Raw genomic sequence first — 16,662 nt, 5'->3', positions numbered from 1 at the left:
ACGACTACTCTTAAGTATTTTTCTCTTTTTAATTTTTTTAAATAATAAGTTAGCTTATATCTTTGTAAAGTTAAAACCTTTGTTTTGTTAAAATATATCTACAAGAAGTAAGAATGCAATTTGGGAGAAGTGTCTTACGTTTTGAAATTTTTGTTAACCTATTGTTAAGTGTGTGAGAATATGTAATATAAATGCATAGACAAAATTACTCAAAAAAAAAAAAAAAAAGCATTGTGTTTGCTTAGGAAAAAAAAAAAAAAAGAAGGAAAATTCATCATAATTCCTTAAATTTTTGTCTGAATTCAATTTATTTCTTGAATTTTTAAAATTGTATTTTAACTCCGCAATGTTTTTTTAAAAACATTTTTCATTTCGCTCTTTCTCATCCAAAATTGATTAGTTGGTATTAATAAATTAATACCCGGTGAACAATTTTGTCATGTGCATATGATATATCATGTGGTAAAAAAAAAAAATTGTTTTTGTTATATTTAAACAATAAAAAATAAAGAAAAAAGTATATATATATATATATATATATATATATATATATATAAGGATGAAACCTTAGGAGGTGGCCATCCCCAACAAAAAGGTAGCTTGCATGAGTGAACTTCGTAATAAGATGGCTCGTGTGACCACTTATGATCAGGGTGACACGACCCCCTTGTGAGGTGAAGGGGTGGTACATCCCTCTACTCCATCTTTTTTAATATATGACATGTAACATAATAAAACCATTTATGCATTATTATTATTATTATTATTTTGACATATTCGCATAAAGGAAGGAAAATGGAAAAAAATATTTAAAATTAATAACCTTCACTTCATGAAGTATAACTTTCGATTGATTGAGCTAGTCTAATCAATTGGCGAAAGTATTGAAGCTTTAAAGCGTAAAAAATCAAAGGAATTAAAATGTGATTTTAAAATCTCAAAGTAATAGTCTCCAAGAGGTAGCTTAATTGGCTAGGACTACGCCTAATGAAGTGGAGGTCATTAGTTCGAATCTTCCTTCCCCCTCTTGTGCGGACATGTCAAAAAAAAAAAAAAAAATCCCAAGTAATAAATTGAGATCACACGAAAAAATTGAGGCGTTGTAGTAAAATTTTTCCAAGAAAAAAAAAAAAAAAATCGAAGGGGTGGTTTTCGTAAACACATAAAATGGTAGAGTCAAGGAAAAATTAACGAAAAATATGGGGAGGTAAATGTAAACCATAACACAAACGAAGTTATTCTCAATAGGAAGAAGGAGAAGGATTGCACAAACGTCGCGGACGTCGCTTTGAGAAAGCGAGCCTCTCATCGCCTTGCACAAACGTCGACAAACTTGCTCATCACCGCTCGGTTCACTACTCTTTACCATTGCCACAAACTAGCACCGTCTAAGAGGTACGAATTTCTCTCTCTCTGTCTCTCACTCTCTCACAGGGATTTTCACGTTAGGGTTCCATTGGTATCACTTAGTTTTTCGAAAGAATTATGCTAGATTGAAGATCAATTACTGCTTTATCTTTCGTTTGGTTTCCGAGAAAATCCACGAGAAAATGTAGAAGCATTATTCTGAAGAGTATTTATTCTTATTATTTTGTTACTGTTATATTCCACTGGTCCATAAGACTGAAAGTTTAAGCAGCCAAACCAAGCTTTCTTACTTCTTTTCGTTTTTGGATTACTATTCGTCTAAAAACTATATTTTCTGTTAGTTGCTCACCATATATTTGATAAATTTTTCGGTCAAAACACAACGTGAGCTCCCAAAAATTTACATAATTCGGCTCAAGCTCATGCTTGGCAATGCCTAAAATTGTTCCTGATATGGTTATTTTTTGTTCTGCGTTTTTTTGTTTGTTTGTTTAGCTGTAAGGGACATGGAGGTCTGATTCTGGTTTTATTTTTATTTTTTAGTTTCGATGGACATGGAATGGTCTAATTCGCGGTATGAACACCGTGAAGAGAGGGATGATCGAGATGACTCTCCAATGCGAGAACACGGGGATGGAGGAGCTTATGATGATTCAGAACAGAATGGGATTGATAAATCAAGCAAGCACCGGAGCAAGGATAGGAAGAAGAGTAGCCGAAGTGAAGACAAGGAATATAGGAGTAAAGACCGAGAACGGTCCAAGAGAAGTAGTGATGATGTTTTGAAGGAACGAGAGAAAGAGGCCAGAGATTCAGAGAAGGATCGAGTACCCAACAGGGATAGGAGGAAGGAAGATAGAGATGAGTGGGAGAAGCATAGGAGCAGAGATATTAAGGTGAGGGAGAAAGACTATGATCGAGACAGAAATAGAGAGAAAGAGCGTGAAAGGGATAAAGACAGAAAAGATCGAGGGAAGGACCGTGAGAAGGAGAGAGAGACAGAGAAAGATAGTGATCGAGGAAGAGAGAAGGAGAGGGCAAAGGAGAAGAATAGGGATAGGGATAGGGATAGGGATAATGATAAAGAAAGGGACAGAGCAAAGGAAAAGGAAAGGGAGAAAGAGAGAGAGAGGCATAAAGATCGGGAGAAGGATAGAGAAAACTATAAGGATGCTGATAGGGAGAAGGGCAAAGATAAAAATAGGGTAAAGGAGCGGGAGGCAGATCAGGATAAAGAGAGGTCAAGAGAGAGAGATAGAGGGAGCAGGAAACTTCCAGAGGGAGATCATGATTGGAGCAAGGATGAGAGAAAGGATGATAAGCCTAAACTGGACTACGAAGATAATAGGGACAGGGATGCTTCAAGGCAAGGGAAGGTGTCCCATCGTGCTGATATTGACGAAGACCCTGAGGGCTCTTCAATTGGAGGGCAGCTGTTGGCGTCGGAGCTTGAGGAGCGCATCTTGAAGTAAGTGAATCTTTATTTATGCCTTTATGCCTTTATGCATGTTGACATATACTCCTGTAATTCCTACCTTAATTATGTCAAATGCCAAACAGTAATGACCATACTTTCTTGCTATCCTGGTTTTACTTGTATTTCGCCAGTAACTACTTTGTACTTAACATTGTATTAGTTACTATTTTAGTTACTTGTCTTTCTGATATTCCATTGGATCTTGTGCCCTAATTTTAGTTCAGTTGAATGATGATCATTATGGGAGCATGATTTGCATCATATTTATTTTCTTTCTTAGGATTTGTTGCTTTCTCTATTGGGTGTGTGGCATTCTTCTAAGATTCTGTGATACATATTTTCGTATTTCCAGAAGTGTGGAAAACTGTTTTTGTTTTCCAAACATGCTTTATGTGACATGGTTATATTTCTTTACATTTTTTTGATCTTTTTTTCCCAGGAAGCGAGAAGAGAGATTGAATAAAAAATCTGAGGGTGTTTCTGAGATTTTATCATGGGTTAGTCGGAGTCGTAAGCTCGGGGAGAAAAGGAATGCTGAAAAGGAGAAAGCCTTGCAGCTCTCAAAGGTTTTTGAGGAACAGGTTAGTTGTGTGTCTGATAGTGTTTCTGTATATTACGTTTCTGAAGATGAGTAATTTCAGGTGAGGTTTTTTTTATTAATGTCACGGTGTGAATTTTACCAGGACAATATTGGTCAAGGAGATAGTGAAGACGAGGAACCAAGTCAGCATACTGCTCGTAAGGATTCTTAGTCCTTAAAGGTTTTCCTTATAGAATTGAATCTGTCCAGTCTGTATTTTTTTTTCAGTTGTGAGTGCACAGGTGGACTGATTCAAATACTGTACTCATTAAGTTATTTTGCAGATTCATGAAATATCCTAATGACATCCAAGCACCTTAATAGAAATAAGTAGAAATAAACTAGCATGTGTATACATGCAAGTGTGGATGACTATTGTTAATTGGTCTTGATGAGTTTGCACCTGTTCATGATTCATGGCCCACTAGCGTGTTGGGAACCTGATCTGCAAGCCCATAGTTTTATTTGATGGATTTCTACATCACTGATCAATACTGATATTTTGGCTTGAACACTTGACAGACAATCTGGGAGGGGTGAAAGTTCTTCATGGCCTTGACAAAGTAATGGATGGTGGGGCAGTTGTTTTAACACTCAAAGATCAGAATATACTTGCAGATGGTGACGTCAATGAAGGTAGAATGATTTTGGTGTAACTTTTAGCTTTTCAGGGCCCAAGTTCTTTAAGATGACTTGACATGTTTATGTAACAGAGGATTTTGGTCTGATGTGACAGAGGTTGATATGCTTGAGAATGTTGAAATTGGAGAGCAAAAGCGGCGGGATGACGCTTACAAGGCTGCAAAGAAGAAAACAGGGGTCTATGTTGATAAGTAGGATGATTGTTTCTATGGTGTGTTATTACTTGTAATTATATTGAAAAAATGACTAACGACCCTTATGCATTGTGATGCTTTAGGTTTAATGATGACCCTGGTGCAGAGAAGAAAATGCTGCCACAGTATGATGATCCCACTGTGGATGAGGTTTATTTTTTTTTTTCATTTGTTTCTTAAATTTTAGTCTGAGGAGTTTTCCCTTTTCATCTTTTTATTCAAATTATTCCGTGAAATGTTGAGCTTAGGGATTGGTCATGAAATTTGTAGTCGATTCTTCTTTTCAGGGGGTAGCTCTGGATGAAAGAGGACGTTTCTCTGGCGAAGCAGAGAAGAAACTCCAAGAGGTAATTTGTTATTCCTTGTGTAATATATTGGAACATAAAGGAGAATAGTAGTTCTATTTGAGGAGGAGGAACCACCTGTGCAGTAATGGCATTCTTGTAATCATTGTTTCTGCGACTTCCTGTTTATTCAATTTTTTGTCCCGTACTTCGTATTTATTTATGATTTTTTTGTAGTACTTAATTTGTGCAGTTCAGATATTTCCTGTATAAAATGAGTTTATGCTTCTTTTGATGCTCAAATGGATTTTAGTACTTTACCAGTTTTTTTCCTTGATATTGAAGGATATTTTTTATTCCTTAATGCCAGCTCCGTAAAAGGATGGAGGGTGCTTCCACAAACTATCGCTTTGAAGATCTCAACTCAGTTGGGAAGATCTCATCAGATTACTTTACTCAAGAAGAAATGCTTCAGTTCAAAAAGCCCAAGAAAAAGAAATCCTTGCGGAAGAAAGAGAAGCTGGATTTAGATGCCCTTGAAGCAGAAGCTCGATCTGCTGGTTTGGGTGCTGGGGATCTTGGTTCTAGGAATGATGCGAGGCAAGCCATCAAAGAAGAGCAAGAAAGAGTTGAGGCTGAATTGAGATACAATGCATACCAGACAGCTTATGCTAAAGCTGATGAGGCATCAAAATCACTGCGGTTGGAACAAACTCTTCCTGTTCAGTTGGAGGAAGATGAAAATCCAGTTTTTGCTGATGATGATGAGGATTTTCATAAATCTTTAGAAAGAGCAAGGAAATTAGCTCTTAAAAAGCAAGAGGAGGTGGCTTCTGGTCCTCAAGCGGTTGCACTTCTTGCTGCCAGCATTCAAACTGCAGAAGATCAAAATCCCACAACTGGAGAGTCTCAAGAAAATAAGGTTGTCTTTACAGAGATGGAGGAGTTTGTCTGGGGTCTCCAGCTTGATGAAGGTAATTTTCTTTTTTATGTTAGTTTATGTGTTTGAATAAAATTGAAAATTGAGCGACCTTACTGCTGCGCTGGTTGAAGTCAGATCTCTTCATATTTGATATTTTTTACTGCTTTACGTTTCCCTGGCCATTCAATGTTGTCCGCTCATGGCCATCTTATTGACTGGTAAAAAATTAGGTTTAGTTTGGATTATCACTGTCTACACCGTTTTGGAAATTTTTTTTCTATTAAAATATCATTTCATGTCTTAGTTTGCTCCAGGTTATAACTTCTACATTTTTTGCTATTGCTCTAACAGAAGCCCGCAAGCCTGAAAATGAAGATGTCTTTATGCAAGAAGATGAAGAGCCAAAAGCTTCTAATGAAGAAATAAAAGATGAGGCTGGTGGATGGACTGAAGTTAAAGATGTCAGTAAAGATGAGGACCCTACTAACGAGGACATGGAGGAGATAGTACCGGATGACACTATCAATGAAGTTGCTGTTGGGAAAGGATTGTCAGGTGCGCTACAGCTGCTTAAAGAGCGAGGAACACTTAAAGAAAGTATAGATTGGGGTGGTAGAAACATGGACAAGAAAAAGAGCAAGCTTGTGGGCATCGTAGATGATGATGAACCAAAGGAGACTCGTTCATCCTCTTTGATCGATTATAGAAAGGAGATTCGCATTGACAGGAGAGATGAATTTGGGCGAATTGTAAGTACTTCACTTAACCAGTCAATCATTTCTGTTTCTGGGTGGATGAATTAGTAAATCATTTCATATTAAAATATGATAGCATTATAGTTTAGATATATTCTCTAGTGAAAGGTTTTAAAATGACATGCAGCAGATTGGTTGTGGGACCTCATAGCAGAGTGGTTTAGTGAGGAACTTTTTTATCAACTTCAATGAGAAGAATACATAGTGTGACGTTATTTGATCATTGGAGTGGATGATGCTTATGCTTATTTAGATAGAGTAGTTTACACATGGTACCTGGTGTAGATTTTGGAGGGAAACCAGTTGGAAGTGTGTTTCTTTAAGATCTTTTTCGTTGGCAACGGGCTGCTTGATAGTGTATTGTATTGAGGGTTAGATTGCATAAGTTAAGGACTGACATCATCTCATGGAATAGAATCAACCCACCACCCCCCCCCCCCCCCCCCCTGTTGCATTAATTGGTACGAAACACATCCTTGAGTGGAGGTTATACAAAACAAACTCGTTACCACACAGGTAAATTTTTTTAAACCGCACCATTTCATGCCACTACAGTTTCTTGTAATGGTTATGAATTGGTGTATGCATTTAATGCCATATTATTATTATTCATACACAAAAAATAAGCCAAATAAAATGCACTGAGACTATTTATTTTGTTGTATATTGAATTGGAGTCATGATTGAAGACACAGGTGGTGTCATGGGTTAGTCATTCAAGAAAGATGTGGTGTAAAAAATGCTGACTTCTCCTATTGGGTGAAAAATTGACAACCTAAATGACTTTTTAACTTTGAGACCCATTGTGCGTGACCATGTCCAAACATGCTGGCTTGTCTGTGTTTGTGTGTGTGTTAATCAAATGTGGAAGAAAAACTGAAACTATTCATATCTTTATGATTATCACAATAATCATTGAGCTGTGTCAGTTGAAGACTTTGGATCCTCAGAGCATCAATATGGTTTGCTTCTTTTCAAAAAGAAGATGAGAGTCTCTTGCTTTCGTCTAGATATGCCTATGTATAGACCATTATATTTATGTATTGATCTTTGGTTTATAAATGAAGTGTAAAGCATCATTTCTATTTTCTTTGTTAGTGTTAGTGTCCTTGACCAATGTCCATGTTTTTACCAGATGACTCCAAAGGAAGCCTTCCGGATGATTTCACATAAGTTTCATGGGAAGGGTCCTGGCAAAATGAAGCAAGAAAAGCGCATGAAGCAATACCAGGAAGAATTGAAGCTGAAGCAAATGAAGAATTCAGATACACCATCACTCTCTGTAGAGAGGATGAGGGAAGCACAAATGCAGTTAAAGATGCCCTATCTTGTCCTTAGCGGTCATGTCAAACCAGGGTATGAATTATATTCTGTTCAATCAAATATCAATGTGTGTGTGTGTGTATATATATATATATATATATATTAATTTTGTATGATATTCTGTATCATATACTCACTTATAATCATGATCAACGATTGCTGAATTTCAATAGAGGGAAAGAAGCTAGGCAAAAATAGTTTTGAATAAAAGAAGCCTTCCTCCACCATGATTGGGGGGGATACAAGATGAATTGGCATGATACTTCATACTACTATTAACGACTCTCTCTCCCCCAAGTGAAGTATCTGTGGTTACTGGATACTTTGTGAAGTAATATGTATATCCATTGAAGTACCCAATAGATATCAGTTTACTTCTACAGGCTGCCAGTAGTCGTATGTGCTGCATGGGGGGTGGGTGTTGGTTTGTTCAGTTAGGAGGCTAAGTAATTCATCAGAGCATTGGACATCTTCTCTTGATGTTCGCATATTGGATATGGTGTGTCACATTTTTATTTCCCTTTTTGTGCAAGTGCTGGTAGCGATGCATAGATTTTCCCTCTTTTTTTTTTGTGACTAGAGGGTGCTGTCAGATGATTATGTCTTTACAGTCTTAGTGTCCTATCAAGGAATCTTGATTTCTTGTTGGATTAGTTGGGGGGCTTAATGATTAGGTTCTAATCACTTTTTGAATCATAATGTTTTCAAAGACAAATGAAGGGGATTTTATCAGTTGGGTGGTAAAAATGAACAAGATTAAAGCACACTTATTTCCATGGTGGTTTGCTTTAATTAGGTGTCACTATCTGCATAATAGATTATCATCAGGTTGTCTCACGGATATCTAGAATTTTGATATTTTCATTTGACGGACAAATACATGTTTCTTGTTAACATCCCTCCGAGGGAAGCTCAATTCTCAACCTAAGATTTGAATTAGAGAATTATGAGTAGCCTGTAGTTCTATTATGGTCTAAGCAGCCTTTTTTTTTTAACATCAATTTTATTAACTATTTCTTTTTGTATGTATTTTATTTCCAGGCAAACTAGTGATCCTAGAAGTGGCTTTGCCACCGTTGAGAAGGATCTCCCTGGGGGCTTGACGCCCATGCTTGGGGATAGAAAGGTCAGTCAACTTTAAACATTTTTGTGATATTATCTGTTTATGTACACGGGTTGTAATATATTGATGCGTAAATTTTTCCTTTTTTTAAGTCTTGTGAATATTTCCTAAGAAACTATCTTGATATTTATCAGGCCGTTTTTTTAAAAAAATATATATTAATTACAGTTTTAGTGGTGGTTTTCCTTGGTAGACAGTTTCACTAGACCTGCTTGTATGTTCATGAAATAAAAATGAACTTAAGAACTGCCTAATCTATAACAAGTAAAACATGATTTTATGCTTTTATATTTTGGGTATTAATCCTGACATGTGAATCCAGAACATTATAAAAGTTAAAAAAAAAAAACCCTCGTCAAATTTCTGAAGTTTAGAGAGTAAGGTTGCTGCTAGAGGTACTGCATTTGCATCACTGTTCAACACTGCCCATTTTTTCTGTGAACAAAAAAGTTAAGAGAATCACATCTTCTGCTCTGTAGCATTCCATCTATGATATATGTATACTTTATTTTTATTGATTTCAATGTGTAAATTTTCCGTCCATCTTTCAGGTTGAGCATTTCTTGGGGATAAAGCGTAAAGCTGAGCCAGCAAACTCAGGCGCACCAAAGAAGCCTAAACCTTGAACGGTTCTTCTTTATGGTGGAATTTTAGAGCTGAGTTTGGTGTTCTCATTCTACATGAAGTGCCAGCAGTGGACGTTAGCGAGTTGGTTTTCTGCCCAGTATAAATGCTGCAACCGTACTGTATCGAATGGCTGATCTACGTTCCTTCTAGTGACTGTAAATAAATTAAATTTGTAAGCTGTAACAGAAAATAGTTATGGTTTTAATTGCTCGGTGGAATTCGGCTGTGAGCCTGAGGATTATAGAATAATAGTTAGAAATTTTGCTTGTATTTTTACAATCCATCACTCTACTTGAGCTCCATTACATCTCTTTTTTTTTCCTTTACCTCCAGCCCACGCGCGGGATCAACAGGATATTTATCAACAGTTTGGGTCATGTATGAAAAATTCTTATAGTTGGCTAATTCTTTGGCCTGAGCACAAATTCTTTACATGAAAGACTTGGGAAGACAGAATCGAGAAAAAAAAGACTTGGCCTTCTTGGTCAAAAATTAAGAGGGTGCTTTTTGCTTTTAGATTGTTTGTTGAGTTGTTTATTAATGCTTTTGATGTAAAAAAGCTTTTGGCTGTTGATACCTGTGTGCATGCATGCATGTCTTAGTTGAGAGCCATGTTTATATCCAAGCATGACTTGGATTAGTTGCTCAACTCTTAACTTTTTGGATAAGTAGTTGCTCAACTTTAACTTTATTTTAAGAGATAAGAAAAGTCTCTTAAGGGTACTTACCCTTAATCGGCTATAGACTACGTCTTATGAAACAGAGATCACTAGTTTAAATCCCTCATCTCTCTTCTCTTGTGTGAACATGTCAAAAAAAGAGATCCGAAAAAGTTGTGTATGATGGTTATTGACGCCTAAACACTACTCTGACCCCTTGGTAAATATTTGGCAAATGTGTTTGATTTTGTATATTAAAATTGCGATTTTAAACCAAATTGCAGATTTTGTATCGTTTGGATTGTGTTCTTAAAAAATTACAATTTGGAAACTTAGAAAAGCTTGTGCCCAACATCTCAAAAACTTGCATTTATGAAATGACGTTAAGATCACAAACAAATGAACAATTCTAAATAACCGCAGTTCCAGAATCAGTTCTGGAGAGCATTCTGCAACACAGATAATAATTCAAAACAATCTTATTGATAGAACCAGGAGAAAACCAAGGAACCGACCCAGACCCAACACCTGTCTTGTCTAAAAACCATGATCTCTCTTCTATGTCAAACTCAAATTCCATTGTCAGAAGCTTGTGACTAGCCTGGAACTGGGGAGAGCTCATGGCTCAAAAGTCATGCTTTCCGCCTCCTTTCTCACTGAATCAAACAGCACAGAGGACAGATACCTCTCCCCGAAACTTGGAAAAACCACCTGCATAAATAAAATAGAATGCAACAGTTAAAAGGTTGATGCTGAAATTTCTTCAAATTGAAGTCTACAAAGTGAGAGATCAGGCATGGTCTATTAGCCAAATAGACATACAAAAGCTGCATGAGGAGTTGGTTACTCAAAATTCAGTCAAGTCAATGAATCAGTTAACGCCATCTGACATTAATATGCCAATTCTAGGTTTACTAGAATTTGGAGGGAAATGATTGAACTTACAACAATGAGCTTTCCAGCATTCTCTGGTCTCTTTGCAATCTTAACTGCAGCAGCTGCAGCAGCACCAGAAGATATTCCCACCTGGGACAGTTGATTCCACAATCAAAAGTCCAATAAGAAACACAAAAAAAATAAAAGAAGTGCAATGACAGTCATTTATATATGGTAAGGAACAGAATCAATGAGATAGCCCAAAATAGCATTGAGCTCATCATTGTCAGTTTTTAAAAAGGTGAAAACTTACAAATAGACCTTCTTTCAGTGCAAGGAGCTTTGCAGTTTCAATTGCTTCAGCACTTGATATCTGGAAACATTATAAGTCATATGTGACAAATGGGAAACAGTTGTGGCCGTCAAAAGTGATTACTAAAGTTGTAATCAGGGAGAAAAATAAAAGAGGGAGGTTGGTGGATAAAGGATATAACACAACAATCAAATTTAACAACCGGGAAAGAGATAAGAGTCATTATAAGTGACTAATAATCTTATAGGTAAAAATTGAATAATAATCTCATGGATAAAAAAACAAATAGGAAATAAGCACTTGTGAGATTTAAACATTCTGCTTCATCATCGTAATGGTATATAACATAATCTATGAATGATCATTTAAGCCCACATTCAGTTATTTATATCATATTCTAATTTCTATTTTTATTTTTTAAAAAAAAAAAAACACATTGAAAATTACATTGTATCAATAGATGTGATCATAGCAATTTTTACAACGTATTTGCCATATAACTGTACTCATATTAATATCACATTAAAAATTTTCCATCATATTCTAAAGACAAACTGGCTAAAAAATTGAGTGGAGCTTAAAGAAGTATCACTAGTGTCAACATATCATATACAGTTTTACGATGATGATTTATCATTTCTAAGCTTATCCTGGCATCCATTAAGGGAAATTTTACTTTTTATTTCAATTTCAAACACCATTCTGCATTTCTCTAAAAAATTTACAACTCTGTTACATTTTAAATTGTTAATGGCGCAGAGCAGTTTTTGTATTAAGAAATTACGACTTTTCAAAAAAATTATCTGTTACTATTTTTGATTGTGCATCACTCTTCCAGATATTAATATCAGATAATAGCAGTACGGCGGTTTACATAATATAACTTTATGCAATTTTTTTCGGATAGTGAATGCTAATTAGAAAGAGAGACACCCAAGTACACATGATGTGTACAGAAGAGTCCCTAAAGATAATATGATTTATTGCACTTCTATAAGGGATACAAAATAATCAAAGACATGTGAGCCTTACTTGAACAACTTCGTCAAGGATGCCAACGTCCAAAACGCCAGGAATGAAACCAGCACCTATCCCTTGGATCTTGTGTGGACCTTGACATTGACACATGGATAATATATTTAAGTTAGAAATAGCCAAAAATCCAAGACACTCCTATCTTCTGTTTCATGAAAGAATCGTTTTCAGTTCTAATTAAATTGAGGAAAAAGCTAGAAGCCGATATAAACTAGAATCAACTCTAAACATAAGAACAGACCCAGCAATTAAAGGGTGAGGTTATTAAGAATATATGAGCCCAAGGGAAATTCAAAATCATTTGAACATGCAAGAAAGCCCTTCCTTGATTTCTAGAATGATTTGATACTAACACCTGTAACAGCTATAGTATGTCAACATATTGGGTTCCCAAGCTTAAAGCTTACAGCTATTATCAGCTAAAAATATTGTGCATATATGAAATGGTTACATGGACATGGGGAGGATTAATTATGTCATGAAAACTTAACATTAAATTGAAGCAGGATAAATTTATAAAAAGCACTGATAATAACATTTTCTGTTCGCTTACAGAAAAAAAGAAGAAGCAATTCTTAAGTCTGCAACAGCTGTGACAGAAAAAGTCAAAACTAGAACCCAAAATCCCATCATTCCCTTTAAATTACACTGACCATACCACTGGCCAATGGTAGGTAGCTATAATTTTTTTTATTTTCTCGCAGGTACCTACGTTTGAAAAGATGGAAAAAAAAAAACCAATCCACTTTCTGAAAACAGAAATTACACATTAAACCATAAGTTATTGAATGTTTATAAGAACATATAGCTTTCACAATTCAACAGTATTTTTTTTTTTTTCCTTTTTGTAAACTTTGGCGATGTACTGATGCCACTAAAAAGAAAGAAAAATTTAAAGAAAAGAAAAAAAGTCACAGGGTTCAATTTATGCTTGTCAGGAATTTCCCTCAATTATTGGTTAAAAGAGGAATGAGAAGGACGCATGTTCCATAAATACAATGACTATAATCCATCACAGAGCAGCAATAAATTTGATATAACTCACCAGGCTTCCCACCAGATAGAACAGGACTTTCAACTGGTTCAATACCATACAACTAAAATAAAGAAAAAAAGAAAGACAATGAGAAATGAATTGTAACAATGGAGCAATGGCTACAGAAGATACAACTACAAATTATTGCCTTCTTAAAACAATTTCATAAACGAATCTCACAGTGTGTTGGTGTTTATACTATAGCTAAACCTAACCTTTATGTTAGGGTTCTTCTCTTTAAGAAATTTCCCAGCACCTGTTATGGTACCACCTGTACCTATCCCAGAAACAAGTGCATCAATTTTTCCTCCAGAGCCTTTCCATATCTCTGGTCCTGTGGTTTCATAATGTACCTAATGATAGAAATACAGATTACTCAAATTTTGAAAATACCAAAACCATCTTTGTTTATGCTGCTAACTCACTGTTTGGTCCTGCTCAATTCATAACCCTTTCATTGCATTAATGAATGACCGCATCCATGATGGTATTAATTGAATAACTATACCTTTGGGTTGGCAGGGTTTTCAAATTGCTGAAGTATGTAGGCATCGGGTGTCTTTGCCAGTATCTCTTCAGCCTTCTGAACAGCCCCTTTCATGCCTTTTGCAGGATCTGTAAGAACCAACTCAGCTCCAAAAGCTCGAAGAATGATTCTTCTTTCAAGACTCATTGAAGCAGGCATTGTAATGATAAGCTTATAACCCTTAGCTGCCGCCATGAAGGCTAAGCCTATGCCAGTATTACCACTTGTTGGTTCAATGAGGATACTCTTCAGCAGACATTAATATATCACAGCAAAAAGAAAGGGAGATTTGTCAGCTAAAAAATTCCACCAATAACCGCATAATCTTTCTTCTCATGCTAGCTTTGCATGTCACAATCATACTATTGGAGAAGTCGCACATTGGTATATTTATCCTGAATTACGACTATCGCTAAGGGGTCACATATATTTCATTATGCACAAATTACACTCCCCAGTCATTTTCTTAAGTGCAAATATTCCACCCAATACAACACTTACATAATTCATATCTTTCTTTCATCAAACTTGCAATAGAATTCACAAGCTTGCTATTGGAAAATATCAAGTATGGTGCATTTATGCAGAATTTGCCAAGAAGGGCCAATGCACAGATCCTACCCTAAAAGCTTCTTTGTAAAAAACCCAACTAACCTGCCCAGGTGTGATAAGGCCCTTTTCCTCTGCATCTGAAATCATACTGTATCCAATCCTGCACATTAGAACGCAGTAGTCAGGACCCAGACAAAATAGATTGCAACCCGATAATTCAAAACAAACCACTTTTTTTCTTTTCTCTCTTTTACAAGTGTACAAAACAAACATTCAGGCCATCGCAACCCTGACACAAGGGTAAGAATGTAAATGAAAGAATGAAGAATTAACAAAATTAATACTAAAACCATACCTGTCTTTCACACTAGAACATGGTTCCATCATTTCTAGCTTGGCAGCAATACGGGCAACACAACCATCCAAGACACTATTGAGATAAACCAACGGAGTCTGGCCAATTAACTATAAATAAAGCAGGTGCATATCATAGTTAGTAACCACTCCAAGATATAAGTATCAGAAAACCCACAAAGAAAAATATTTTGTGGGTGTGTGTATATTTCATACATAGACATCAATAGGAGCAACTTACTTCAGTAACATCTTTGGCGATGCCGGACTTCTCGACCGCCATATTTTCAGATTACTGCAACCAGAAAGCAAAATGAAAATATTTGGTAATGAAAATGTATCTCACGAGTTATTGAGCTTCTATTTCTTTGTGCATCAAAATCAGTCAAAGGGAATCTGAAACATATGGTTGCAGAGACAACTTAGGATAATTGTCAACCTTCCCAAGCTTTCTGGGTCGCCAAACAGCAGCGGATCAAAGAACCCAAAAAGCTCAAACCTTTACCAGACCCTTCTAAATTACTCAAAAAATGCAAACAGTATTCCTTGTTTTACTTCATTATCTAAATCAATTAACGAAAATATTCGAATTTATAAATACTAGAAACTCACCCAGAAAAAACACGAAATTTGAGTATAATCTAATCTTGATTTGATCAGTGAAATGAGATTAATATATAGAACAATAATACCAACAGCTTGAATAAAATAGAGGATTATAGAAGAATAAGATTAATCACCCTTTTTTTTTTTTCGTGCACAGAATATTAATCAATAATCACCTTGACAATGTGTCAGAACTGACGACTACGCTATGCTTATCTGGTCAATCATGGACTATTTATAAAAGACTTTTGTCAACCATAACGGACGTCAAAAAATAGAAATTGTTATTTATTTATTTATTTTTCTTTTTTGGGCAAAGGATTTTGGTGGGTCAAGTCGATGTACAAACGTGTGGCTATAATCGAAGCCCAATATAACAAGTTTTGGCTGCAACTGGGCGGTTTGAATCTGACTTGTTTCCGGGCCAAATGAAATAAGCTAGTCCTGCTATGGAATTTGGCAGCCGAGCGTGGGACAAATATTAAAATAATAATAATAATAAAATTTTGTATTTTTTTTGTTAAATTTTTATGAGTTAATATTTAGTTTCTAATTCCTCAAAACTTATTTTTTGATTTAAAACTAAAATCTAAGAGTAAAAGGTTAATCTTTTAGGGATGATATCACCTAAAAGGGATTCGATCATCCTAAATTTGGTATTAATATCTCAAATTTAGTGCTAATACCTCAAATTTGAATTCTCTTTTAATATCACTCTTTTTCAATTTAAATTTTTTTTTTTTTTTTAAAAAAAAAAGAGTCAGATATCTGACGCTTGGCTACCTCATGGCAACCAAAAATCTCTATTCGAAATAAGCAGATTGTACTTGCCCATAAAAAAGAGTAGCAAGCAAGGCTCTATCTGTCCATGGCCAAACAATAAAAGCTGTCAAATTATTCATCTCAAAATTAACTTATAATATTTTTATTTTTTACGTCACATCAATCACTTTTTATTACTATTTAAATAAATAAAAAATCACTACAAAACAAATTTTTTTTTTTTTTTTTACTTTTTTATACAAAACATTCTTACTTTTTTTTCTCATATCAATCAAATCTCTTATAATTACATGCCACTTTCTTTATTAAGGCCAATGGCGAACATAGCGGAAAGGACCCCGGGCCTGATTACAAATTTACAATGTCATGTAATTGCAACATTTAAGTGTCTTTTCTCTTTATTGTTTTGTTTGTTGAGTCAATCTTCCTTTCTTTTTGAAGTCAATATTCTATATTGAGAAGTTTCAAATCTGCTTCTTTTTTGTTTTTGTTTACTTCACAAAGATTTCTTGAATTTTTACGCGTTTTGAAGAGGCTAAAAATACAAAGATACCTTCAACTTTTCTTTTTTTCCTTTTTAATGTGAAATTAAGGATAAATTTAGAATTTTATTAAAGTTTTAAGATA

At 35.3% G+C, this 16,662-nt stretch overlaps 2 protein-coding genes across 4 annotated transcripts; one reads left to right on the top strand and one right to left on the bottom strand.

The window, feature by feature from the left end:
• The first annotated feature begins 1,241 nt into the window (after nucleotides 1-1,241).
• On the top strand, nucleotides 1,242-9,811 carry DOT2 (SART-1 family). The gene is made up of 13 exons (XM_059604192.2): nucleotides 1,242-1,395; nucleotides 1,912-2,836; nucleotides 3,285-3,426; nucleotides 3,529-3,583; nucleotides 3,948-4,061; nucleotides 4,162-4,258; nucleotides 4,345-4,411; nucleotides 4,549-4,608; nucleotides 4,916-5,519; nucleotides 5,819-6,216; nucleotides 7,358-7,578; nucleotides 8,587-8,671; nucleotides 9,220-9,811. The coding sequence occupies exons 2-13, from the start codon at nucleotides 1,917-1,919 to the stop codon at nucleotides 9,292-9,294; spliced, it is 2,838 nt and encodes a 945-aa protein (XP_059460175.2). The 5' UTR covers nucleotides 1,242-1,395; nucleotides 1,912-1,916; the 3' UTR covers nucleotides 9,295-9,811.
• A 485-nt stretch (nucleotides 9,812-10,296) lies between these two features.
• On the bottom strand, nucleotides 10,297-15,479 carry LOC132182095 (cysteine synthase). 3 transcript variants are annotated; one of them, XM_059595300.2, is made up of 11 exons: nucleotides 15,429-15,479; nucleotides 14,888-14,941; nucleotides 14,648-14,757; nucleotides 14,395-14,452; nucleotides 13,723-13,986; nucleotides 13,430-13,567; nucleotides 13,224-13,275; nucleotides 12,176-12,255; nucleotides 11,144-11,203; nucleotides 10,900-10,980; nucleotides 10,297-10,665 (listed from the first exon to the last, which is right to left on the bottom strand). In XM_059595300.2, the coding sequence occupies exons 2-11, from the start codon at nucleotides 14,927-14,929 to the stop codon at nucleotides 10,573-10,575; spliced, it is 978 nt and encodes a 325-aa protein (XP_059451283.1). In that variant the 5' UTR covers nucleotides 14,930-14,941; nucleotides 15,429-15,479; the 3' UTR covers nucleotides 10,297-10,572. The 3 variants fall into 3 exon arrangements, with proteins under 3 accessions (XP_059451283.1, XP_059451290.1, XP_088369727.1); XM_059595307.2 differs by lacking the exon at nucleotides 15,429-15,479 and adding an exon at nucleotides 15,259-15,355; XM_088513601.1 differs by lacking the exon at nucleotides 15,429-15,479 and adding an exon at nucleotides 15,086-15,109.
• Between the last annotated feature and the right edge of the window lie 1,183 nt (nucleotides 15,480-16,662).

The sequence above is a fragment of the Corylus avellana genome, chromosome 2 (assembly GCF_965113065.1).
Source record: "Corylus avellana chromosome 2, dhCorAvel1.hap1.2, whole genome shotgun sequence".
Classification (NCBI taxonomy): Eukaryota; Viridiplantae; Streptophyta; class Magnoliopsida; order Fagales; family Betulaceae; genus Corylus; species Corylus avellana.
This window is presented reverse-complemented; position numbering and strand designations above follow the sequence as displayed.